This window comes from Martes martes, assembly GCF_963455335.1.
Source record: "Martes martes genome assembly, chromosome: 16".
NCBI classification, from domain to species: Eukaryota; Metazoa; Chordata; class Mammalia; order Carnivora; family Mustelidae; genus Martes; species Martes martes.
The window spans coordinates 59,462,021-59,488,838 of record NC_137904.1 but is presented as its reverse complement, the minus strand read 5'-3'; the positions used below and the strand labels follow the sequence as shown (position 1 = coordinate 59,488,838).

The window sequence follows — 26,818 nt, the reverse complement described above, 5'->3', positions numbered from 1 at the left end:
CTTGGGTCTACTATACTTGGGTTTTCTTGGGTCATGTCAGTAAGCTCTCTAAGCCTCAGTTCTGAGTCTGTAAATGGGAATACTTATTATCCACCCTCTAGAAACACCATGCACTTCAGGTGGTAAATAGATAACCCTCTTATTTTTACTACATATCAGACGTGTCCTGTTCAAAAACCTTCAGAGGTTGCTTATCACTTGACCATGAACCCTAAGCCATACATCTTGGCCTTGCCTCTTATTGCTTTCCCCACCCCACCCCAAGTCTTAAAATCTGGGCAATCTAAAATATTGGCTAATTCCGTCAGTCTTTCCTCCTGGCTTCTGGGTTGCAGTTCAAACACCAAGTCCTCCCTGATTACCTGAGCACTAAGTGACTGACTCCCTCCTCTGCGGTCCTGTATGCATTTCAGTGGGACTTAAGGCCTGCTCTTTTGCCTTGCAGAACAGGCCGCTCTCCTGTGAATTACAAATTGCTGAAAGCAGATGCTTTGGTAGGTTCATCTATTACCTTGCAAAGTGCCTTGAATACAGTTGGTGCTCAAAAAATGCCCGGTGAGGGCGCCTGGGTGGCTCAGTGGGTTAAGCCGCTGCCTTTGGCTCAGGTCATGATCCCAGAGTCCTGGAATCGAGTCCCGCATCGGGCTCTCTGCTCAGCGGAGAGCCTGCTTCTCCCCCTCTCCCTCTCTCTCTGCCTGCCTCTCCACCTACTTGTGATCTCTGTCTGTCAAATAAATAAAATCTTAAAAAAAAAAAAATGCCCGGTGAGAGAACAGTTCATTTTCCTTATTTCAGTGGCTTCTTTTCTCTGCAGAATCAGACGGCTGGTTATTTATTCTCATCGCAGCACTATTCTGTTGGCTTCCAGGGAGCCCATTACCATGAGATACGTTCTGTTCTCTTTAATTAGAAAGAGCTTTTGGAACTGCAAAATAGGAGTTACTTCTTCAAGCCTCATCTGCTGCTCCCCCCGTACTCACCCGCCTGCTACAGGAATCCAACTACTTAGCATTACACAGAACAGGACTCTCCCGCCTCTGCTTCTTTGTGCGTGCGTGCCGTTCCCTTCTCCTGGAGCGCTCTTACCCGGACTTCTCTGTCTAGTGAACTCCTACTCGCCCTCCAAGACTCAGCTCAGATGTCATCATCACCTTCTCTGGGAAGGCTGTTTTTTTTTTTTTTTTTTTTTTTTTAAGGCTGTTCTAATATGGGCAGAGTAGCGGTCCTTCCCCCCATCTTTTTTAGCTTCCTCAGCATCCCCCCAAATAATTCTAACATTGCATATGGCATCTGTTTGTTTACTTTTCTTCCGCTCCTCCAGACCGCGAATTCCTTGCGGGCCAGGACACCTGTCCCTCATTGTGCCTTCTGTACCCAACACCTGTACCTATACCTATGACTAGCACATAGTAGGCGCTTGATTAGATAAGAGAGCGAAGAATATGTTAATTCCTCTAACACGGCAGTTTGGACCACATTCTCAAGTATTTTCAAAAGCTGGTCGTCTATTTGGAGTGTTTCAGGGTGGAGGGAGATTCCCGCACCCCACCCCCCGCAACGGCCTCGGCTTGGAGGCAGGAGAAGGGAAGTGATTAGGGTGTGGTGAAGAGTTACGCCTTCGGGGCTAAGCTGTAATTGACCCGTCTAGGCACAGAGAGGGTTACAGCGACCCGGAGGCGGAGCCATGTCGGTGCCACCTGCTCCGGGGCGGTCTGGCGCACGCGCCTTGGCATCTAGATGGTGGCTACCTGCGGGGCCCGAGCCCAGGAGGAGCGCTTGCGCTCTGGGCCTTTTCCGCCGGGGGAAGTCTCGCGGGGGCGGGGCGGGGCGGGGCGGGGCGGGGCCGCGCGGGGAAGTTCTCGCGGGACCCCGAGGAGGAGCGGAAGCCAGGCGGCTGTGCTGCTTCGGCGAGCGGGCGGCGGCGGCGGCGGCGGCGGCAGCGGTAGCGGCGACGAACACTGAGGCGGCGACCGCGGCGGGAACAGGCGCTGCCCTCGGGGAGCAGCAGCGCGGTCGGCGGCCGCTCGCACCGCTGCAGAGGGGCCGGCCGGGCGCGGAGCGAAGCAGCTGCGCCACGGTGAGTGCGGCCGGCGGCGCTGCTCCGGTGCCTCTTCCCCCTCGTTCGGCAGCGGGAGTCGGCCCACGGGGCCCAGCCTACCCAGGGCTGCCGGGGTTCGGGTTCGGGACCGCGAGGCCTGGGGCGGGGGACGGAGTCCCCGGGGCTCCCGAGCTCCGCGTTTCCCCTTTCGGGGCGCTTCCTTCCTGGGGACCGTCCTCCCCTGGCCCCTAGCTCGTTGCAGAGTCCCAGACCTCGGGGGCGGGAGGCCGGGGGCTCCTCATTTAGTTTCACGCTTTCTTCCGGAGGGTTTGCGCAGAGGGGTCGGGAGAAGCCCGGGAGCCCTGGGTACTCATTCTGTGAGTCAGTCTGACTTGGCCCGGGAGGCGGGGGATTCGCGGCGGCTGCAAATGTGGTGATTGATGCTCTTGCGACCTGCACGGCCACCACGTCACCATCTCCTGGTGTCATTGGCCGAAATTGGGGAGGGAACCCACCGACCGTATGAATACCGTGAGTTAGAACCTTTGCTGTCGGAGCCAGTCGAGATGTCTGCCTTTTTTTTTTTTTTTTTTTGAAGCTGCTCTGAAAAATAATTGTAAAGAACAATAAGCAGCGGTTGGTTGGAATGCTCCGAGGAAGGATTTCAGTGCGAGGGGATAGAGAAGCACCGGTATTTTTTTCATCTGTAAGGCTCTCCATAAGCCACATGAGTTACAGCTTGTTGAGGGAGTCATTATAAAAGTTGGGTTTGCAGAGGAGCCGAAGTGCACTCGGCATCTATCGTTTGGTGCTGTTGACTCAGAAAAGAGTCCAGAAGACACATGAAAGAAGTTAGCGTATCTCTTTGGCTTTCCTGTCTCTCTTTCGATGTATACTTCTCCAGTCCTTGCCTTCCCTTTCTACTTCTATTTTCACTGCGGACATTAGATGCTTACTTGTGTAATGCAAGTCATTTGCCCATCCCTCCCCCCCCTCCTTTTTTTTCTAATCTACTTCCCCTTCCTCCTTTTTGTCCCCTCTTCGACATAAGTTTTCTGCCCTTTGGTGCAGTTTGTCTTCTCCCTCATGTAAAGATTCCGTTTTCTCTCCGGGGAAGATCCCCTCTTTTCCTGCTTTTATCCTTCACTTTGAAGCGTCTGCTTCAGTCAGCCCTGCAAGACTTTAAGTTCTCCCTCTGGGAACTGGGAGGCTCAAAGGATTGAATTCGTCCGTAAGTAATCAATACTGCCACAGGGTCACAAGTGTAGCTTGCTTGTGTTATTTGTGTTTTAGTTGTTCTCTTTATTTTGACATTCTGCTTTTGTGCCTGCTTACGCTTTTCTTCCTGTGTCTCTCATATTAGTTAAGGAAGATTGGGTCAGTTGGGGGCTTGTATGACTTATTTTTTTGGCTTTTAGTTGGAGTGGTTCATGTTAAAAAAACAAAAACCAACCATAGACCTATATTACAATAGAATTAAGGTAACATGAAATATTTGAAGGAATAGAATTTTAGGCCATAGATGAATTAATTAAAACTTGCCCGTTGTGACAGTATGAATTTATTCTTTGCCAGGGTTCTTTTTTTTTTTTTTTTTTTTAAGATTTTATTTATTTATTTGTCAGAGAGAGAGAGAGGGAGAGAGCTAGCACAGGCAGAGGCAGAGGGAGAAGCAGGCTCCCCGCCAAGCAAGGAGCCCGATGTGGGACTCGATCCCAGGACGCTGGGATCATGACCTGAGCCGAAGGCAGCTGCTCAACCAACTGAGCCACCCAGGCGTCCCTGCCAGGGTTCTTTTAATCAGGCATCTTTGTTATTGCTGTTGGGGTTTTTTTTGGTAGAAAGGAATAACTGTGTTCCATTGCTCCTTCCCTGGTTCAAAATTTTCTGAATTCTCAAAATAAAAACGAAGTTAATTCTAATCGGCTTTCTTTGATACTAAAAGCAAGCATTTAAATGCTTGAAGCAGTTTACTTCCTTAGCAAGTGTATTCAGATTTGAGGGATTGCTAGGTTTTAAATACTACTGGTTGATGGTACTTAGCAGTTTTTCTGAGAAAAATCTGTTATGTTGCCTGTTGTGCAGCAGCAGTTCTGATTGTTACCTAGAACAGAAGAGTAATAGATTTTGGAGAAATTAAGTAATACAGAAAAGAGACCCACCGTGCTCTCCTGAGAGAGATTAATAGTTACTTGCTTAATTCAAAAGAACTTTCTGGCACTACTGAAAGACTGTTGAGAGCCCTTGGTTTTATTTGTCAAAATTGGCTTTTTCCTTGTTGAGCCAAGTGAGGATGCATTATTTTCATCTTACGCAGCGATGTCCTAGTGTATCCTCTGGAATGCAAAGTTTAAAATCTGCTTAAGGCACCCTTGTAGTACAACAGTAAGAATTACCTGTGAATCTTATTTTAAATTAGGTTCTGGGCCTAAGGCCACTACATTGCAGAACTCTAAAAGGCACCCCATGGTGAATCAGTCTCTGAATGGGACTTTTTTTTTTTTTTTTTTAAAGATTCCATTTATTTATTTGACAGAGATCACAAGTAGGCAGAGAGGCAGGCGTGGGTGGGGTGGGGGGCGGGGGAAAGCAGGCTCCCCACTGAGCAGAGAGCCCTGATGTGGGGCTCCATCCCAGGACCCCCAGGATCATGACCTGAGCCAAAGGCAAAAGCTTTAACCCACTGAGCCACCCAGGCACCCCTGAATGGGACGATTTTGCTGCAGCTGGTCCAAAGACCAAAACTGTTGTTACAGAATGCAGCTGTAGAATCATGAGGCTGGAATGTAGCTTTAAATTAGTCAACTTAAATTACGCTTTCTGTATGTACAGAGTAAATATTTAAAAGCCTAATAGAATAAGTGACGATAGATGTGATTAGTCTTTATATGTGTAAATATTTGAGCATTGTTAGGACTCTGATGTGGAGCAATTTAATTTTAAAGTTTATAGTTAATAGGGCTGTTAATTTGCCTACCAGAAAGCGCTTCTGAGTTTGTATGTGGATGGAAGAAGATGGACGGTGCAGGAACATACGTACTGGTACTTGAAAAGATGTTGGTGATGCCAGCCAGTTGGTACCTCTTACAACTTTATGCCAGAGACTCCATGGCCTTTACTCCACTCCGAGGCCTTACATGTGCTATCTCTTTTAATCATCAAAGTGTCCCATCCGGTAGATGCGTTATTATCCTCATTTTCCAGCTGAGGGAAACTAGGATTTAGGGAATGTAGGTTATTTCTCCAGTGTCACCCGTCTAGTGGTAATGGGCCAGTTGAATTCAGGTCTGACGCCAGAGCGCCAGTAAGATTTTTTGGTGTTTGACCATAGTGATGAAAATACAATTGAGGTGTGTAGTGCAGAAAGTAGAAATACTGGGGCGCCTGAGTGGCTCAGTTGGTTGAGTGTCTGCCTTTGGCTCAGGTCATGATCCCAGGGAGCTCCCTGCTCAGTGGGGAGTCTGCTTCTCCTCCCCTCGTCCCCACTTGTGTTCTCTCTCTTTCACTTACTCCCTCTACTAAATAAATAAATAAAATCTTAAAAAAAGAGAGAAAGTAAAAATATTTTGTCGCCTTGCTCCCAGAGATAACCATTGTTAACATTTTGGGTTTTTTCTTTAGCACACATTTGATAAATACTATTTTGCTTTATGGAAATGGGATAAACTAATTTTTCTGCATTTTTGTTTTTAACTTGATAGTATCTCTTGGTATTTACATAGCTATTCCATAGATAATCTCATGGATATTGATCAGGTATATATGTATGTGATGGTATTTGTCATTATTTCAGTGAGATAAATTTCAGTGAGATAAATCTAGGAATTGAATTGCTTGTTCAAGGATATCTATTTTTAAATTGTCAACATAAAATTACTTTCCAGAAAAATTGAACTGATTAATTCCCTACTACAATGTGGCCTTTGTGATGGGTTTGTTATAACACAGTATCAAGCACGTGGTCAGTCAGGCATATAGTAGCTGCTCAAAATGTTAAATGGATGAACATTGGATAAAGAATCAGAGTGTGTTCACCCAGAGTATCGGAGAGGCTAAATACTATAAACCTTTAAAAAATTTGCCAGTTAGGTGAAGGAAATCTCATTGTTTTAATTTGCAGTTTTTAACAGTGAAATTGAACATTTTTAAAAAAAATTTTACTTCTTTATTTATTTGTCAGAGAGAGAGAGTGAGAGAGTGCACACAAGCAGCCAGAGAGGCAGGCAGAGGCGGAGAGAGAAGCAGGCTCCCTGCCGAGCAAGGAGACCTGTGTGGGACTTGATCCCAGGACCCTGGGATCATGACCTGAGCCAAAGGCAGGGCCCAATGGACTGAGCCACCCAGGCGTCCTTGAACATCTTAGTTTTTGTTTTGTTTTGTTTTGTTTTAAAGATTTTATTTATTTATTTGTCAGAGAGAGAGAGGGAGAGAGAGTGAGCGAGCAGAGGCAGAGGGAGAAGCAGGCTCCCTGCCAAGCAAGGAGCCCGATGTGGGACTGGAGCCCTATGTGGGACTCGATCCCAGGACGCTGGGAGTATGATCTGAGCCGCAGGCAGCTGCTTAACCACCTGAGCCATCCAGGCGTCCCCATCTTATGTTTTAAGTAGGATCACATTTTAACTTATTTTGAGTAACTTAATGTTGGGCCCTGTTCAAACCACTTCATGTATATTATCTGTTTTACCTAATAATGAATGAATCTTATAAAGTAGGTGATACTATCCCCATTTTACTGATAAGAAATGGGGCTCGTTTAAAAGGCTTACCCAGAATTATAGCTGGTAAGCATCAAGGTCATTACTTGAACCCTGCTCAGCCTGCTTTTAGAGACCATGCAGACACTAAGCTGTATTGCCCAGTGAGTGTTGTGTATTTTATTTTCTGTAAATTTGGGGAAGAAGAGAGTTAAATGGAAGAAAGAAAATAAAGTCCTACAAATATCCTTAGGGGACTACATTTGAGGATTCAATGCACATTTCTTGCCATGAACAATTCAGACTGCACTTGTGGTTTGGTTTTTGTTTGTTTGTTTGTTTGTTTGTTTAAGATTTTATTTATTCACTGGACAGAGAGAGAGCACAAGCAGGGGGAGCAGCAGGCAGAGGGAGAGGGAGAAGCCCCCCAGGAGCAGGGAGCCTGATGTGGGGCTTGATCTCAGGACCCTGAGATCAGGACCTGAGTCGAAGGCAGAAGCTAAACCCACTGCAGGGGCCCCTGCACTTGTGTTCTTAAGATTTGTTGCTTGTGATGGGCTGCAGGCTGTATGCCGGAACAGCTTAACCATTCTCTAATATTAGAGTTCAGTGTTAAATGTACTCTCAACCCATTTTCTCTGTTAAAATCATTATACATTGCATCCAGTTTCAGTTTTCTTCTTTTAGTTATTAGTGTTGTGTATGATAGTTTTTTTGTGGGTATGTTGTTGGGGTTTTTGTTTTTTTTGTTTTTAGGGTTGTGAGTGGGTTTTTTTGTTTGTTTTTGTTTTTGCCTTTAATGAAACGCACCCTTTTGAATTCCTTTAGCCTGTGTGCTCTCTCAGTGGCTAGCCTCGTAAGCTGAGCCCTTCAGGTTTTCTCCATGAGCTGCTTATTTTTATTTGGCACAGCCACGGAAGTATTGATTATGCCTGGTTTTCATTTCTCTTAAACTGTATCTCATAAAGCCATAGTTATGTGAAACATGATTTTCAAGAGTGTTAGTCTGCTTTTCTAGGAATCCTGTGGTAGATGAGTTCGGTCACAGGAAAACCCAGTGTTGAAAACCGTCTTGGTTTTTATGCCGTGGCTGTTTAGTTACACTGCAGTTGTCTGAAATCACGAATGACTTAGAAGTTTGTTGCCTGTTACAACATACTACCTTGACTGTGACAACGCTTTTGAGTTTCTGATTTTCTGATTTCTGTTTTTCAAATATGAAACTCTTTATCCTTGTTAGATCTGCTCAATTCAGCTTCCTACCATTGAAACATAGTCCCAACAATCAGCCCTGGACACCAGTTAAAATACATTACCTGGTCAGATAGAAAATATTGAAAGTATTGACAGGCATGTCGCAAAGATCTTGGAACATTTGTAGCAGAGTAAAAAGAGGTACAGGCATTGGAAAGTAGGCAAAAAAGGAAAAGCAGTTATTAATGCCAGGGAAAAGTAAAGGATCGTACCAGAAAGGAAAGTTGCTTGTAATATATTTAAATCAGCAGTGAAGAATATTTTGTAATGTGAACTGCTTAAACTGGAATTCATGGTATTACTGGATGGGCAAGGGGATGCTGGCAGGGGTGAACGTCTCGCAAGCAATAGATCGTGGCTGGAATAAACTAAGAAACAGCAGTAAAAGCATATTATTTAGAAATACTGGAAGTAAATACAAAGCGAAAGACAAAATTGAGGGTGATTGCTGGTAGGTGTTGGGGTGGGGAACTGTCCTTTTTTTAAATAAGCCTTTTAAAAGCAGTGACTTTCAAAATTATATACATGGATTAGTTTGACCAAAAAAAAAAAAGCAACTACAGAGAGAATAAATAAAGGGTGTTTAAGGACACACAAAAATAAATACTCTGAGGGGTGCCTGGCTGGCTCAGTTGAGAAAATATGGGACTTGATCTTAGGGTTGTGAGTTTGAGTCCCATGTTGGGTGTAGAGATCACTTAAAACTTAAAATGAGGGGTGCCTGGGTGGTTCAGTGGGTTAAAGCCTCTCCCTTTGGCTCAGGCCATGATCTCAGGGTCTTGGGATCGTGCTTTCTGCTCAGCGGGGAGCCTGCTTCCCTTCTTCTCTCTGCCTACTTGTGATCTCTGTCTGTCAAATAAATAAAATCTTAAAAAAAAAAAAAACACTTGATCTTAGCCAAAAGGCCGAGAAGCGATTTAAAAAAAAAACAAACTTAAAATGAGACACATATATATATGTGTGTGTGTGTGTGTGTGTGTGTGTGTGTGTGTGTATATATTTGCTAGCACTCTGTCTTCCCTCTTTTAGAGCCCGCCCCACGTGGAATATCGTAGGTATGGCCTGATAGAATAAACATTGGTTTGGTTGATTGGTTTCCCTGCGGTGGAATGTGTGGCTTTCAGAATTTGACTGAAGGACTTTTTTGGGGGGGGGTTATTTATTTATTTGACAGAGATCACAAGTGGGGGGGGAGCAGGCCCCCCGCCTAGCAGAGAGTCTGACTGGGGGCTCCATCCCGGGACCCTGAGATATGACCTGAGCCAAAGGCAGAGGCTTAACCCACTGTGCCACCCAGGCGTCCCTGAAGGACTTTTTATTACCAGGTGATTTCTTCCCTCCTTGGTAACACTCATTTCCTTCTAATCTTAATATTCCCAACTGGTTTACTGCTTAGTCCATTTGCAGCTATGCTTGATTAATGCCCCAGTTGTTAACTTTAGAACAAAAGAATAATAATCACCCGTGCCCCTCAGATGAGCTTTCTGCTAGGTGGTAATTATCCAAGAAGGGTGTCACTATAAATAATCTGTCCCCGTTCTGCCACTGTCAGTGTTGTTTTCTGCTTTTATTTAGCCGGTATGAAAACACGAACTGAAAACAAGAATGGGGCTTTATTTTTCTTTCCTTAGGCAGAGGTCTAGATTACGTCCATGTCTGTGGCTGGAGACTGTATGCCCACCGTTCCACATCATAGTACAGTAAAGGTTATTACAGAATCTTTACCTGCAAAATGCAATTTGGCTCATTTTAGAACCCCTCTGGCTCTGAGAAGAGCAGCTGTTGTCAGGGTGACTGTGAGAGGCTTCTGTTTGATTTACTGGCACCATCTCCCTGCCCTTTCATCCCCAGATAAGGCATCTGGCAGCTCAGATTCTGAAAAAGGGATTCCTTTCAAGTGTAGTTAGGACTTCGGCTTTGCTCCCTAGGGTGTTTGGAAATAATGTGGAGGATGCTTCTGGAAATGCTGGACCTTGGACATCTATTTCAAGGGCTGTTGGGACTCCAAAGCCTTGGGGGTGTTCGGGGGAGAAGGGTGCCTTAGGCAAGAGCAGGTAAAAAGGCTCTGACGCGGCCGGATCTCCTTTTTCTGGTTACCTGAGCTTGCTGAGCAGTTTGGCAGTAGTAGAGGGGAGCTGCCTTGCTCAGAACAGCAAATTGAATTTAAAAAAGGAGTTCCAAAAAAAAAAAAAAAAAAAAGAGTTCCAAGGTTCACTTTCTCCTGCTTTCCTAGGAGCAGACCAAGGGTTAGTTTCTGAGAACCGTCAAGCCGCCCAGGACCAGAGCCAGAATTGCTTGCTTTTGACTGGGTAGGGGACCCAGCGTTTTCAGAAAGCCAGAAAGCTTGGCAGGGAGAAAGGAAGGAGATGGGCCCGTGCCACTGAGAAAAGCGGGGTCCCATCCCCAGGGCGAGGCCTTTCTTGGAGTGGACTGCATCTCGGGCCGGAGGAGCGGAGCGTAAGGGGCGAGGGAGGAAAGGCGGAGACTGAGCGGGGCTCCAGCCGGTTCCTGCACACCGCGCACACCCAGCGGGAAGGAAGAGGAAGTGTGTTCGGGAATAGCTCGAGCGGCGGCCGCCATTGGCCGGCGGGCCTGTCAGTCGCCTGGGGGCTGAGACTGCGAAGAGGAAGGAGGAGATCGGGGCTCCTGCCTGCGAGCGAGGGAGGCGGGCCGAGCCGGGCCGAGCCGGGCCGAGCCAGGGGGCGTGGGGGCTGGGGCAGCGGGGCCGATCGGCAGGGCGGGGCTGCCTTCGGTGCTGGCCACTTCTCTCACCCATCCCTCCTGTGATTCAGGGTGGCATTGTGTGTCCCGGAGTGCACGAGCGTGTCCCGAGAGAGCGGCGAGGCCGAGCCCAGAGCGCTGGGTGGCTTCGGCAGGGAAGACTCCCTTCCCCCGGCTTCAGGCTGCTGAGCCCTGAGCAGCGCTCAGAATGGAAGCCATCGCCAAATATGACTTCAAAGCTACTGCTGACGACGAGCTGAGCTTCAAAAGGGGGGACATCCTCAAGGTAAGTGTGATGCCTCGCAAATGCCGAGATGGCCTCCTGTTGTACTCATCTACCTTCGTTTGCCCTGATAACACAAAGAAGCCGAGCCCGTCCTTTCTCGGTGCCCACTTTTCCCATTTACCGTGGGGCGGGCTCCAGATAGCTGACACAGATGCTGAGTGGAATATTAAATATGACTTAAGAGGGTTGGGTTGATGTATGGTCTTTAACTGCCTTTGTGTGAATGCCTCGAGTATTTCTGTTTGCTTGTTGGTTGGTAATTCAGGGAAAGTCAAAGCAGCGTGATTGTAGCAAAGAAGTGTATGAGGGGAAGGGTTTTGTCGTTATTGTTGTTGTTAAGATTTAAACTTGAACTATTTATGTAAAAGTACTCAATTAGTCTTACTTTACCCAGTCAAGAGCTTTTTGCAGTCCGGAACCTGAGGCTAGTTGGAGAGGTGGTTAGAAGTATATGCCAGAACTCATTAAAGAACCTGTGTCTTTTAACTCTTGGTGAAAAAAACCAGTGGAGTCCTAAATCTTTAGGTTCATCTTGCTGTTGTACAAGTCAGATGGCGATTTTCTGAAAAGAAACTTGAGCAATTACCCTGTATTACACTCTAATTGCACAAAAGAAACCTGCTGACAGTTTAAAAATAAGCTGCTTTCCAGTTTGCAGCTCATTCCGAGCCCAAACTATTTACATGAGGATTCGCTTTCCACCTGGCACATGGTAATTATGTTGTTTACCCAATTGACGGCAGCAGCTTGCCCTTTTGGATATGTAATTTATTTTTACAAGGGTGGGTGTTATCGAATAATGTGTCAGCTCTACAGGAGAACCTGAAGTTTAGCATTTGCATATCCCGGGTTCGCTGCCTTTCAAGTTCTAACATTTTTCTGATGGTTGGGAGTTTGCCACGCATTTGTTTACCACCCCTGAGTGAAATTATTAATATTTTACAAAGAGGAAGAAAGTGCAAATGTAGAAATGTGGTCCCCTATAAAAAGACTGCTGATTTTTTTCCCCACTTTTTTGAGTCCTGCCAACCTGTGGGTAGTTACTATTTTGCTCTCCTTGCCTGAGGCACAGAGTTCCACCCCGAAGTGTCTTGATGTTAGACATGTAGGTTGTGCTTCATAGAAGGCAATTTTGAGGAGTCCTTTAAGGGGAAGGAAAGTGTTTTTTTCAGAGCTGTCCTTGTGATGCCAAGCTCCCCAAGCATATTCTCAAAGTCAGTACTGAAGTGTCAGAAATCAGACAGAACCAGCTGTAGATTTTAGAGTAACATACGTTTTCGGTTTCTCTTTTCTTAGCTAGAAGTCAGAGCAAAGGAGCAAGCTCAGACTGTTAAATTACCCTATTATGGACCTACAGAGGCGTAATTTGATGTTTCCATAGGTGATGACTGTTTTTAGCAGATAAACAGTCGTGGTACCATCCTAAGATTGGCTACTCAAATATTGTACACCTGAAACTAATACAGCACTGTGTGTTAGCTGTAATGGGATTTTAAGAAAGATTGGTTGCTCATGTCTATAGCCTCTGCAGAAACCCAGCAGGAACAATTTTTTTTCCCCCACAATGCAAACTTGGGTTTCTCCATCAAGCTTACCTAAGAAACTTGAATCTGGAAGTCCGGTAGTTCATATTTTTCTCTAAGTTTATCCCATTATGTATGTAGCACTAAAGCAACAAAACGAAAATATGGATTTGAGGTCTATTTTAATATTTTCAGGCACTGAAGTGTATCCTAGACTTAGACCATGAGCATCTCATAAGCTCTCCAACTTAAATTGTAAACTTTTTTTTTTTAAGATTTTATTTATTTATCTGACAGATAGAGATCACAAGCAGGCAGAGAGGCGGGCAGAGAGAGAGAGGAGGAAGCAGGCTCCCTGCTGAGCAGAGAGCCGGATGCGGGGCTCGATCCCAGGACCCTGGGATCATGACCTGAGCCGAAGGCAGAGGCTTTAACCCACTGAGCCACCCAGGCGCCCCTTAAATTGTAAACTCTTGAACAAGTGTGAAACCCTTCTCTCCCATCCTATAATTAGGGAAGATGATACTGTTTAACATTCCCCCAGAAATTGTTCTGATGGGAGAGAAAGTGAGTCAGAGTGCTCACATTTACTTCCAGATTTTCTTTGGGGAAAGAAAAATGCATATATTTGATTCTTTCCAATTTGGTAGATAACTGGCATATGAAGTCATAATGTCATTATTACTTTTGAATGGTGACCGTTAGCTGTTTATTAGTAATCTTGTGGCTTTACTCCAAAAAAAAAAAAAAAAAAAGTGCCGATACAGTAGTTGCCCTTTGTCTCAAAATTCTGTGAAACAGCTGAGTGAAAAGGAGGGATATTGCTTTGTCTTAAGAGCTGTTATTTCAAAAAGCAGTGTTTCCTTCATTTGATTATTCAGGGAGTAACTGATTTCATTTGAGGGGCTTTGATTTGATTTGATAGCTCTTTAGGATTTTAGCTGTGAGCCAAAACATGTTTAGAAGTGGCTGGAATAGGGGCGCCTGGGTGGCTCAGTGGGTTAAGGCCGCTGCCTTCGGCTCAGGTCATGATCCCGGCGTCCTGGGATCGAGCCCCGCATGGGGCTCTCTGCTCAGCAGGGAGCCTGCTTCCTCCCTTCTATCTCTGCCTGCCTCTCTGCCTACTTGTGATCTGTCTGTTAAATAAATAAATAAAATCTTAAAAAAAAAAAAAAAAAAGTGGCTGGAATAGCATTGACCAGTTTGACTTGATTGAAATAGAGCTTATATTTGCTCTCTCCATAACGGGGGATATACACGTGGGTACTAAATATGTTTTATTTGAAGGTAATGGAGTGGCAAGGGGCTTGGGCCTCTACCTCTGACTGGAGTTCCCAGGGATTTACTCCTCTCACTGTCCTCGAGCTCCTGGTTAACTCTGGTTAACGTGGACCCCAGCCTCCAGCAGGCCGCTTGCTTACTTTCCATCTAACATTGACTTGTGCTGCCCTGAGAAGAGAGAAAAATAAAAACGTTTTCCTGGAAGCCTAAAATAGAACTAAATGCTTTGGTGTATCTGCCTTTGTTACTGTTCGTCTTACAAAAGTGTGCGTTTTTTGGAGGGGAGGAGGAGAAGGGCACTGGGGCACAGAAATGGAAGGAATTGCTCTTTGTTGGAGTTTTCAGCCTTGCATGGCCAAAATGAACTCGCTTTCCCTGCCATCGTCCTGTAGGCTTCAGATAGTCCCAGGGGTTCTCCACCAAACAAGGCCTCTGAATTCCCTCCCCTAGAGCACACGGTTTATCTGAGCTTACCTAAAAGTCGCGTCTGCTGTTCAGAGGCTTATGTACCCACACTTCAGACAGAGCTGTGTGCAAATTAAGAGACCATTTTGAGGGGTGCCTGGGTGGCTCGGTGGGTTAAGCCTCTGCCTTTGGCTCAGGTCATGATCTCAGGATCCTGGGATCAGGCCCCCTCATTGGGCTCTCTTCTCAGTGAGGAGCCTGCTTCCCCCTCTCTCTCTGCCTGCTTCTCTGCCTACTTGTGATCTGTCTCTTACTCTCAAATAAATAAATAAAATCTTTAAAAAAAAGAGAGACCATTTTGAGCTCCCACACTTGTGTTTATTGCGTTCAGGCCAGCAGCTTATGTTCTATCAAGGCAGACTAATTCTAGAAAAGAACCAACAGTGGATCATCTTGGTGTCTTCTACTTGTCTGGCACTAACTACCTTTATCAGTTTTCAATACTGCTTTAAAAATAGGTCTTGAGGGGTGTCTGGCTGGCTTGTTTGGTGGAGCATTCTACTCTTGATCTCGGGGTTGTGAGTTTGGGCCCCACGTTGGGTGTAGAGATTATTTAAAGATCTTGGGGTGCCTGGGTGTCGTTAAGCCTCTGCCTTCAGCTCAGGTCATGATCCCAGGGTCCTGGAATCGAGCCCCTGCATCGGGCTCCCTGCTCGGTGGGAAGCCTGCTTCTCCCTTTCCCGTTCCCCCTGCTTGTATTCACTCTCTCATTGCCTCTGTCAAATAAATAAATAAAATCTTTTTTAAAAAAAGAGAGAGAGAGAAAAGAAAAGAAATAGGTCTTGGGTTCACACTTGGCTCTTCGAAGCTTTCTATCTCGGTGCTGATGACCTGTTTTAATGTCACATTTACTGAGCATCTCCTTGAGCCACATCCTGGGATAAGTTGCTTTGAGAGTTGGGAAAGAAATACTTTCTCCCTTGAGGAACTTTAAAATCAAATAAGAGAAGTGAAATTAGTATGTGAAACAGGATATGGCAGTATACAAATTTAGACAATTTTTAGAACAGGAGAAGAACTTTTAAAATCTCTTAATTTTGATTTTTATTATTTTTTAGATGAGGAAATGGCCTGTAGAGGTTAAATGATCCATCCAAGATCACAACGATTACTACTTAGTAAGGAACTGGTATTTCATGAGATGCTGGGTTGTATCACACACTGTAACGTAGGGAGGGCGGCGACTGGTAAGAGCTTACGTTGGAAAGTGCTGTGTGGGGGGAGTGTGACTTGAACTGGACCTCGCCAGAGGGATGGGAGGGAACCAGGGGTGCTTGTTGTGTTTGAGATAGGAACACTAGAATGGTGTCGGGAGACTGCCATGGTGGAAAAGAAAGTAGAATTGGAGTGAGATAAGAAAAACCAGTACAAATTCGATCTTATCCTTTAGAAGCCTCTGTAGGCTTTCAGCTGATGATGGAAGTGTTCTGGGCTAGGAGAGAAACTTGGAGGCCCAGCCTGTGAGGTCACAGTGAGCCGGCCGGCCAGCTGTGAAACTAGTGCCCTCGTAGGTGCTAGAGACTAAGAATGAAGGATGGGGGCGGGGAGGGTGTTGAGGGATGCTGAGTGAATGGAAAAATAAGGGGATTTCTGCCTGTCAGCTGGGGATATTGGAATAAATCTGTGTCACTAAGAAATGAATGCCTACTGAATATGTTCCTGAGAGCCCGGAATCGGAACTGGGGTTTGATTGGTGATAGTTTTTATAGCAGCTGGAAGTCCTGAATTTGGTTACAGGAGTCTGCTTTAAGGTGTTTGAATGATTAAACCTAAAAATGGGGTTGGTATGGTTTTTTTGTTGTTGTTTTGTTTTTTTTTTTTTTCATGATTTCAAATTCATTGTACTTGGTAGCATTTCTCTGCTTATTGATAAGAATTCTTGGGGTGCCTGGGTGGCTTAGTCAGTTAAACATCTGCCCTTGGCTCAGGTTGTGATCCCACAGTGCTGGGATCAAGCCTTGTGTGGTACACCCTGCTCAGTGGGGAGCCTGCTTCTCCCGGCCTCCCACTCTGCTTGTGCCCTCGCTTGCTTTCTCTCTCTCGTTTGAAATAAATAAATAAAATCTTTTTTTTTAAAGATTTTTAAAAATTTATTTGACAGAGAGCAATCACAAGTAGGCAGAGAGGCAGGCAGAAGGGGAGGGGGAAGCAGGCTCCCTGCTGAGTAGAGAGCCCGATGGGGAGCTCGATCCCTTGGGGTCATGACCTGAGCCGAAGGCAGAGGCCCAACCCACTGAGCCCCTGATAAATAAAATCTTAAAAAAAAAAAACCATTCCTTGGCTAAAATTAACAAGTCAGGAAATGACCGATGCTGGTGAGGATGTGGAGAAAGGGGAACCCTCCTATACTGTTGGTGGGAATGCAAGCTGGTGCAACCACTCTGGAAAACAGCATCGAGGTTCCTCAAAAATTTGAAAATAGAGCTACCCTATGACCCAGCAATTGCACTACTGGGTATTTACCCTAAAGATACAAATGTAGTGATCCGAAGGGGCATGTGCACCCGAATGTTTATAGCAGCAACGTCCACAATAGCCAAACTATGGAAAGAACCTAGATGTCCGTCAACAGATGAATGGATAGGGGCGCCTGGGTGGCTCAGTGGGTTAAGGCCTCTGCCTTCAGCTCCGGTCGTGATCCCCGGGTTCTGGGATCGAGCCCCGCATTGGGCTCTGCTCAGCGGGGAGCCTGCTTCTTCCTCCCTCTCTCTCTGCCTGCCTCTTCGCCTACTTGTGATCTCTGTCTGTCAAATAAATAAATAAAAAAAAAAATCTTTTAAAAAAAAAAGATTTAACAGATGAATGGATAAAGAAGATGTGGTATGTATATACAATGGAATACTATGCAGACATCAAAAGAAATGAAATCTTGTCATTTGCGATGACGTGGATGGAACTAGAGGGTATTATGCTTAGTGAAATAAGTCAATCAGAGAAAGACAACTATCATATGATCTCCCTGATATGAGGAAGTGGAGATGCAATGTGGGGGGTTTAGGGGGTAGGAAAAGAATAATTGAAACAAGATGGGATCGGGAGGGAGACAAACCATAAGAGACTCTTAATCTCACAAAACAAACAGGGTTGCTGGGGGGAGGGGGGTCGGGAGAGGGTGGTGGGGTTATGGACATTGGGGAGGGTATGTGCTATGGTAAGTGCTGCGAAGTGTGTAAACCTGGCGATTCACAGACCTGTACCCCTGGGGCTAATAATACATTATATGTTTATAAAAAATTTAAAAAGAAACACATCCATTCTTGCTGATTTTGACTAAACCCAAAATTTTGCATATAATCTTTATGAATGAGGATGATTTGAGTTCTCTTAGAACAAATAATTTGTTTGCCTTTCACTGTATTCATTTATCCCCCTGTCATCTAATGGACTGTTTCCAAATAGGTGCTAAGAAGGAGCTTTCAGTTCCTGTACAAGACTCCTTTCGGGGGCCTGGCTGAAGACCAGTCATCCCTGTTGGAGAAGGAAATGAGTAAGGAAGTGTAGTGTTCCTTGGGGGATCTTTCAGTTCTCACCTCTTACGCCACTGTGGTTGAAGTCATCCTCGAATAGCTACCATTTGTGGAGCATTTACTATGCCACAGAGTTCTGCAGTATTTCTAATTTGCGTCATGAAAGGTTGGCCCTCCTTAGCCTCATCCTATGGCTGTAGAAACAGACAAACCAGGAACTTGCCCAGGTTGGCACGTGTAGTGAGCGGCACAGCTGGGCTTGGTCTTAGGTCTGGCTACGATGCCCCCCACAGTATGTCACTGCTCCCCTTAACTGTCAGATGTGAGGAAACCAGAAATGGGAGCGATCCTGCTTCGCACACCTGCCAGGCAGGAGCAGCCGGTCTGTGATACTCCTTCTACTGAGTGACTTACTGGACATCATATCTACAGTAAATTGAGTTCAACAGTGAAAGAAATGGGTAAGATGAGATCATTCTGCCTGTCAGATTAGCAAGAATGATAAAGATCGACCCCACCCTGTGTTGGCCAGGATGTGGAGAAATGGACTCTTGTCACTTTCTGCCAGTGGAGGTTGTACTAATAACACGGTCTTTCCGCATGGTGGCTTGGTGACGTGTATCAGAACATAAAATGGGCCAGCAGTTCTACTTTTAAAATGTTATTTTTAAAAAAGATTTTATTTATTTATTTGAGAGAGCTAGAGAGCACAAGTGGGGGAGAAGGAGAAACAGGCTCCGCACCAAGCAGGGAGCCCGACTTGGGGCATGATCCGGGGACCCTGGAATCATGACCCAAGCTAAAGGCAGCCATTTAACCAACTGAGCCTCCACCCAGGCACCCCTAAAAATTTATTCTAAGAAAATTCTCAAGTTTTAAAAAATGTAGACATCAGGGACTGGAGGAGGTTATGCTAAGTGAAATAAGTCAAACAGAAAGAGTCAATTATCATATGGTTTCACTTACTAGTGGAGCATAGGGAATAACACGGAGGACATTGGGAGATGGAGAGAAGTGAATTGGGGGAAATCAGAGGGGGAGACAAACCATGAGAGACTGTGGACTATGAGAAACAAACAGAGTTTTGGAGGGGAGGAGGGGAGGGATTGGGTGAGCCTGGTGGTGGGTATTAAGGAGGGTACGTATTGCATGGAACATTGGATGTAGTGCATAAACAGTGAATCTTGGAGCACTGAAAAAAAATTTTTTAAAATGTAGACAATGGATAGTTACTTCAATTAATGTATGTACCACCTAGAAAAGAAACTTCTGCCTTTAAATTGTGAAATGCCATTTGTGAGATGCGTTTCAGAGATGTTAAACTGTGTAAAAAGAGGCATCCTTGAATTGACGGAATTACCCTATTACCAGAACTCCACCGAAGACCTAAGTAGCCCCTAAGGAGGAGGCTACATAAGCGGGTTATCGTGCTTGTAAAACGGAATGCTGTGCAGGTGTTCGTGTTGGTGTAAATCTGTGTCAACACAGGATAATATCTGCCCTTGGCACAAGAAGTGTTTGAATGGATCCTCTTTGAAAAGGTAGTAACGTAACACATTGAATGTTCAGGATGACATTGCACTAAACTTAATGTCTTACTTCCATTCCCTTTTAAGCCCTGGAAGAATCCTAACAAAGATGCAGTTATCCCCATTTTACTGATCAGGAACCTGAGACTTAAGTAACTGGCCCAAGTTTACAAGTTAGCGTTCAGATCCAGGCCGGTTTGAGTCCGGATTCTGGGTTCTTAACCGCCACCCTGCAGGGCCTTCTCTTACCCAAATGAGGTCAGTGAAGAGGGAGCTCCCTTTTAGGGCTTGTTCTGTTTCCTTATTAAATACGCAGACTTCTTTCCAAATGCGCCTCCAGAAGGTAACAGATGCCTCCAAGGAGCTTGATTTCAGGTGATTTTTACTCCTTTGTGGTCCTCATTTCTCTGTAATCAGTTTACAATTCTATTAAAGCAATGAAGTTACATTCAAGTAGCAGTTAACATTTTGCATCTGTTTTACCTGACAGATATTCCAGGAAGTTAGAGGGCTCTGGTCAGGGGTTGGTTGGTTTTCTAATGGTTGAGGTTTAACCTGCTTTTAAATCTTTAGGCTGAAATTCACTGTGACTCAGTGTCCTAAAACTTAAATCCTTTAAAAAGTGATTCATGATGACTTCAAGGGAAATCGTGGTCCCTTTGGCAGATACTCCCTCAGTTGCACCATATGGACGTGCAATGAGAGACATCTGTAGTATTGTGGTGAGGAACAGGTGCTCCGGCACTCCAGGCTAGACCCGCCTGCTTTGAATCCCAGCTCTGCCACTGGCTGATCAGACATTGTGGTCTTGGGTGATTTACTTTGTGCTTTGGTTCTCCCGTGTGTAAAATGGGACCAAGAGCACCTCACTCCCTAGCGTCACAGTGTGGGTAAGAAAAGCCTAATAGAGGGGCGCCTGGGTGGCTCAGTCAGTTAAGCGGCTGCCTTTGGCCCAGATCATGATCTCAGGGTCCAGGGAGCCCAGTGTTTTCATTGGGCTCCCTGCTGAGCAGGGAGTCAGCTTGTCCCTGTCCCCTGCCCCCGTCCCCTCCCTTCATGCTCTCTCTCTCAAGTAAAATCTTAAAAAAAAGAAAAGAAAGAAAAGAAAAGCCTAATTCATGTGCTTAAAGCAATGACTGGCCTAGACAATGCTAGCTGCCATTAGTTTTTTGTTTGTTTTTTTTTTTTTTCAATTTCTTTTAAAGATTTATTATTTAAGTACTCTCTATACCCAACATGGAGCTTGAACTCAATGACCCCAAGATCAAGAGTCACACACTTCACTGACTGAGCCAGCCAGGCGCCCCTGCCATTAGTTTTATTAGTGTTATTCAGGTGCACAGCTTTGATAAGAAGATGTCAGTCCAACCCCTGGCTCAGGTGACTGCTAAGTCACATGACTGTACCCATAAAAGCAGCGAGCTGCTTGTCCTGACACTACCTCAGACTCAGACCAGTTGAAACCTTGTCCCAGAGCTCAGCGTGGCATTGGTGGAGGGTTGTGAGAAAGACAAGCTCTTTCTCTGTTCTTCAAGTCTTTGGTTTCTGTCGGGATTAAACCCAAAAGCAAGGAGATGGGCACCTGCCCGGCATCCTGCTGGGGGCCTCGCTTTCGGAGACTTCTTTGGCTGGCTGGAGCTTTGGGGCTGTGCTGTTGGCTAGCGCTGAGCATGTTAGAAGCAGCAGCCTTGGGCAAGCTCATTATTTTATTTACCGCAGGGGCACTAAGGAGTCTTTCACGGTCTCTAAGTGTCCTCAGTGAGGGAACATTTTCTCTGGTCCGAATGCCAAGAAGAGGCAGATTTTCCCCCAATAGCTTTCTAAAATCTGAAGGATGCTTACATACTGCTTTACTATGTTTTTTTCTTTACCTTGCAGGAAAGCTTAGCGTCTCCTTGGGTGTCCCGTTTCTAGTAGTTCTTATGTTTTCTGTCCTGATATTTTTACCCAAACAGGTGCTAATGTTTTGCAGTAAAATATTGGAAAATTTCCTCACTCAAATGAATGGCTTTTTTTTTTTTTTTAAGTTTTGATACTTCTTTAATGTCAGTACTTTTTATGTTAATTTTAAGCTAATTCTTTAACAGTGGTCTTTTAAAGTCTTAAGTTTAGCAAAATGCCAGAAGCCTTCTGTAGAATTTTTTTTTTTAAATGTTCAGGCTCCCTGCCCCTCAAAATAAATAAATCTTTAAAAAAAAAAAGTTTGGGCACCTGGGTGGCTCGGTTGGTTGGGCATCTGCCTTCGACTCAGGTCGTGTTGGGCTCCCTGCTTCTCAGGGACCCTGCTTCTCCCTCTACAGCTCCCCCTACTGTGCTCTCTCACTCTCTCTCTGTGTCAAATAAATACAATCTTCAAAAAATTTTTAAAAATAATAAAATCTATAATAGACTTAACTATTTCCTTATTGCAGGATACTTAGCTTGTTTCTAATAATAATTCATAATCTCAAAGGAGGCTCTTGGTGTATATGTTACTCTACTGTCCAAAAGTGCTGAACAGATTACCTGCTTGAGATTAGGTTAAATGAGAATGGCCCATAATCCATAGCCAGAATATGTAATAATAGCACAACTAGCGTCTGTGCTAGTCTCGTTCAACACAGAACATTACTTCACAGTTTGACAAGTGTTTATAGGACCGTGGCACCAGATGCGTGAAATGAGGAAATGTCCACTCAGCATCTGAGATACTTGATTGACAACAGAGGCTAATTGTATTTTTTGCTAGTCCTTCCACTGGTTAATTTGCTTTTATAGCTGTGTCAGGTTAAGTTAATAAGTCATCTTGATAGCTGAGAAATTTGGTGTGGATTCATAGGTGGAAGTTTTATTCTGTTTATTTAAGTCATCTCTGCACCCAGTGTGGGACTTGAACTCGTGGCCCCAAGATCAGGACTCGCATGCTCTTCTGACTGAGCCGGCCAGGTGCCCCTCATAGGTGTAGTTTTAATACTTTCTTTTAGCTGAATGAAATCCTTCTAGAGGGAGGTCATCCATGTTAACTTATGTTTAGAAAAACCAGGTTTTTTGTAAGTTGGTGCTGCACATGCTGAGCTGTGGAGCGAGGACCCTCTGCTGGGAGCTTTGACAAAGAGGTAGAGTGGCTGACGGAGGCGTCCTCACGGGTACTGCAGTTTAAAGAAAAAAGAGAACTATTCTGTTGGTAGCCGTTGGTCTTCTTTGGATGTTGAGATTCTGGTGAATTAGCATGCTTTTCTGTCGTGGGTGTTTTTAAAAGCATATATTAGTTTCATAATCAGAAAAGCAGTAAAACACTACAATAATTTTCCAGATTGGGCACCTGGGTGGCTCAGTCTGTGAAGCGTCTGCCTTCAGCTGTGGTCATGATCCCAGCGCCTGGAATTGAGTCTCATATTGGGCTCCCTGCTCTGCCGGGAGCCTGCTTCTCCCACTGACCCTCCCCAACTCGTTCTCTCAACCCTGCTCTCGCTCTTTCTCCCAAATAAATAAATAAACTCTTCAAAAAAACCTTTCCAGATGTCAGTTTACAAATCAAACAGGGGCCCCTGGGTGGCTCAGTTGGTTAAATCTGCCTTTGGCTCAGATCATGATTCCAGGGTGCTGGGATCAAGTCCGACATCAGGCTCCCTGCTCAGTGGGGAGTCTGCTTCTCCCTCTCCCTCTCCCCCTGTGCACGTGTGTGCTCGCTCGCTCACTCGCTCGCTCTCTTTCTCTCTGTCTCATGCGCTCTGTCTCTAATAAAATCTTTAAGAAAACAACAACAACAAATGTCTTGCATTCTTACAAGAGAAAAAAAAAATCACTGGGTACACCCTGATGGAACAAATTTGTTGGATATTAAAAGACTTCTTGGTTCCGGAAGCACAAGTCCTCCACATCGTTTAGGGCTACTACACAGACTTCGTGTAGAATGAATGCTGGCATGCTAAGCCCCTTTCCTTACAAACAGATTGACCCGAAAAATGGTCCTGCTGGCCAGATTTCGTTATTTCCCACTTATCTCTTCCCTACACCTGATGTGAAAGTAATGTTATCTGCTTTCTTATGTATTTATAAGGATATAAATATTGGCTTAGGTCAGTCTTCCAACTGGATTAAAATGACAAATGCAGCCAAATTTTTCAGATGTTTATTCATTCATTTCTTCTTCCTTTTGTCCATATTTAGCTGTGGTCAAGATGACATTTTATCGTTTATCAACTTCACTAAAATGTTTAACTTAGAGCAATAAAATTAAGAGACAAAAAGATTTGAAGGTATCAGTGATTTCTAGTTCTCTATTGTACACTAAAAAAAAAATCAGATGTCTTCATTTTATTCCTTTCAAACGTGTTAGAATTATTTAATAAAAAAGTGTAAGGGCACCTGAGTGGCTCTGTCAGTTAAGCATCTGCCTTAAGCTCAAGTCATGATCTCAGGGTCCTGGGATCAAGTCCCACATCTGGCTCCTTGCTCAGTGGAGAGTCTGCTTGTCCTCTTCCCTTTGCCTCTCCTCCTAACTGGTTCGTTCTCTCTTTCTTTCTTCCCTGGCTCCCCCCCCCCCCGCCGCCCAAATAAATAAATGAAATTGTTAAAAAAAAAAAAAAAAAGGTATGAAAGAAAGGTCGTACTTCCTTCTGTCAACCAGATAACTTTTTTGAAATTAAATGTCTTATTTATTGTTAGAAAATGTAAAAAAGGAAACTCTTCTCAGAGAAAATCATTGTTCAGTATTTCTGTAACCTTTCAGGAAAAAAAAATTAATGAATATGGCCACAGTTATGTTTTTAATGATTTCCAGATACAGTGAGAAACACAGTGAAACCATATTCAAAATTTTAATAATGAAAGTAAGCAGGTTCTTCAGCTTACTGAAGGGAGGATGCGGTTTCTGTTTAAGTGTACTGTACCTCTTTAGAAAATAGCAGTATTTCGGAGGATTTCTATGCAAGGCTGTTAGAGAAGATCATAGTGATTAAGACTTTCTCAAAGTCACATGTTGAAGCTGAGTCAGTAGATCTTGAACCTGAAATTGGTGTCAGTTTTCTAAAACTGTGCTAATATTGTCCGTATGAGATATCCAGGTGAATTTGTGACTAATGGCCATGTAGTGCTAGAAGTGGAAACTGGTAGCCTTACAGAGCTTTTCTTGAGATTGATTACATTATTGGCCTTCCAGATTGAGGTTACTGGTGCAATAGAAAGGGCAAATGCTTTGTTTTAAATAACTTGGAACATCATACTCTATGTGTTCAGAAGCCTTTTATCTGTCTTCTTGGAGCACTTAGTACAGTTACACCCACCTGAACAGCTGTTGTCTTTAAAGGCTGTAGAATATTCAAATTTAGGTGTTTGTTGGTATCATGTATTAAAGCGTGACCCACACTTCTGCTGGTTCTTTCTCGCATTCTCCTCCTTTCCAAATGGGTAGTAAACGCCTAACAAAAGAGGATGCTTCTCATCTGTGTATTCTCAAGTAACCTGATGAAAAATTGCCTGCTTTTGACTTTGTTTGTTTTAAGATTTTACTTATTTATTTATTTGACAGACAGAGATCACAAGTAGGCAAAGAGGCAGGCAGAGAGAGAGGGAAGCAGCCTCCCTGCCCAGCAGAGAGCCCGATGCGGGGCTCGATCCCAGGACCATGGGATCATGACCTGAGCCAAAGGCAGAGGCTTTAACCCACTGAGCCACCCAGGCGCCCCTGAGTTTGGGTTTTATATATAAAATAGTAGCAACCTCAATTTGGAATGAACTGTCTGTAGCCCATCTTTCAATAAAGGTATTTACAGCTATAAATTTCCCTCTAAATTCTGCTTTAGCTGCATCCCATTAATTCAGGTGTGCAGTTGTTTTTGTTTTCATTCATCTCGAAGTATTTTCTGGTTTTCCTTATTATTTTTTCTTTGACCCATTGATTATCTAAGAATGTGTTGTTTAATTTCCACATATTTGTGAATTTCCCAAAATTTCTTTTGGTGTTGAATTCTTTTTTAATTTCATTGTGCGTATAGAACATACTTTGAATGATTTCAGTCCTTTTAAGTTTGTTGATGTTTGTTCTGTTGCTTCACAAATGATCCTGAAAAATGTTCCAGTGTGCACTTGAGATGAATGTTTATTCTGCTGTTGCTGGGTGGAGTTCTATAGATATCTGCAAGGTGAGGCACCTGGCTGGCCATCCGTAGAGCATGTGACTCTGGATCTCAGGGTTGTGAGTTCAAGCCCCAAGCCCCACGATGGCCACAGAGCTTACTTACTAACTAACGAAAGATGTCTTTGATGTCTAGTTAATTATTTTTCCCCTGAGTATGTCATGATAGTTGTAGAATTTTGGTGAATTCTTATGACTGCTTATCCAGTATCTTGGTAAATGATAGGATACTACACTTAGTGCAAAAGGGTTCAAGATAGACCTGATATTTAGTAATACACTGTTTTAAGAGCTGTGCCAGGGGCATGCACTGGATGTTCTGAATGAAACAGACTTACTAAGACATGAGTATTGAAAAAAAATTTTTGAGATAATTTAGAAACCCTCAGGACCACTTTGTCCATCCAGATACGCCTGACTGACTGAGAGCTGTTTCTAACATTAGCAAAGCTTACTGTCAGCTCTGAAGAGTTGTTGGAACTCTCCTAGAACACTTCACCTAGGAAGGTTAATGGCCTTGCATTATATTTGGTAGTTACAAGAGTAGACGTGAGAGCCTTGTGGATAACAGCATGGCATACCCAAGAGCTTCAAAGTAATTATGACCCTTTTTTCACATTTTGTTAAAGACTTTTTTTGTGTCTCTAACACTACCACACCCTTGAAGGAAATATTTATGGAAATAAGTTTCTGCTTATGTGTTTGTATGTAGTAGAAAATACTGAATAACTTTTTTTTTTAAAGATTTTATTTATTTTATAGAGAGAGATCACAAGTAGGCAGAGAGGCAGGCAGAGAGAGAGGAGGAAGCAGACCCCCCGCTGAGCAGAGAGCCCAATGCGGGGCTCGATCCCAGGACCCTGGGACCATGACCCGAGCCAAAGGCAGAGGCTCAACCCACCGAGCCACTCAGGCGCCCCCTGAATAACATTTTTTTTAAAGATTTTATTTATTCATTTGACAGAGATCACAAGTAGGCAGAGAGGCAAGCAGAGAGAGAGGGGAAAGCAGGCTCTCCCGCTGAGCAGAGAGCCTGATGCGGGGCTTGATCCCAGGACCCTGAGATCATGACCCGAGCCGAAGGCAGAGGCTTAACCCACTGAGCCACCCAGGCGCCCCACTGAATAACCTTTTTAAATGGGATTATTTTTTTAAGATTTTCTTTTTAAGCAATCTATACCCAATGTGGGGCTCAAACTCATAACCTCAAACTCTTGATCAAGAGTTGCACACGCCACTGACTGAGCCATCCAGGTGCCTAAGTGGAAGTACTTCTTAACTAGAACTTTCCGTGTATTGAAAGTAGCATGAATTTAATGCTAGTGTGTTAGTAATTTAAGAATTGGAAAGGCTTAAACCTTTCATTTCCTCCATCACCAGAATATGACTTATATTTAACAAGTGTGTGTGTAGTCCAGAGTTGGTGTATACCTGAAACCTGATAT

General features: G+C 44.4%; 1 protein-coding gene across 1 annotated transcript in view; it reads left to right on the top strand.

The window, feature by feature from the left end:
* The first annotated feature begins 1,861 nt into the window (after nucleotides 1-1,861).
* GRB2 (growth factor receptor bound protein 2) overlaps nucleotides 1,862-26,818 on the top strand; it is a 72,483-nt gene continuing 47,526 nt past the window's right edge. Inside the window, exons 1-2 of the mRNA XM_080826193.1 lie at nucleotides 1,862-2,077; nucleotides 10,779-10,993. Of these exons, the coding sequence (XP_080682319.1) occupies nucleotides 10,916-10,993 (78 nt within the window). The 5' untranslated portion in view covers nucleotides 1,862-2,077; nucleotides 10,779-10,915. The remainder of the gene's footprint in view (nucleotides 2,078-10,778; nucleotides 10,994-26,818) is intronic.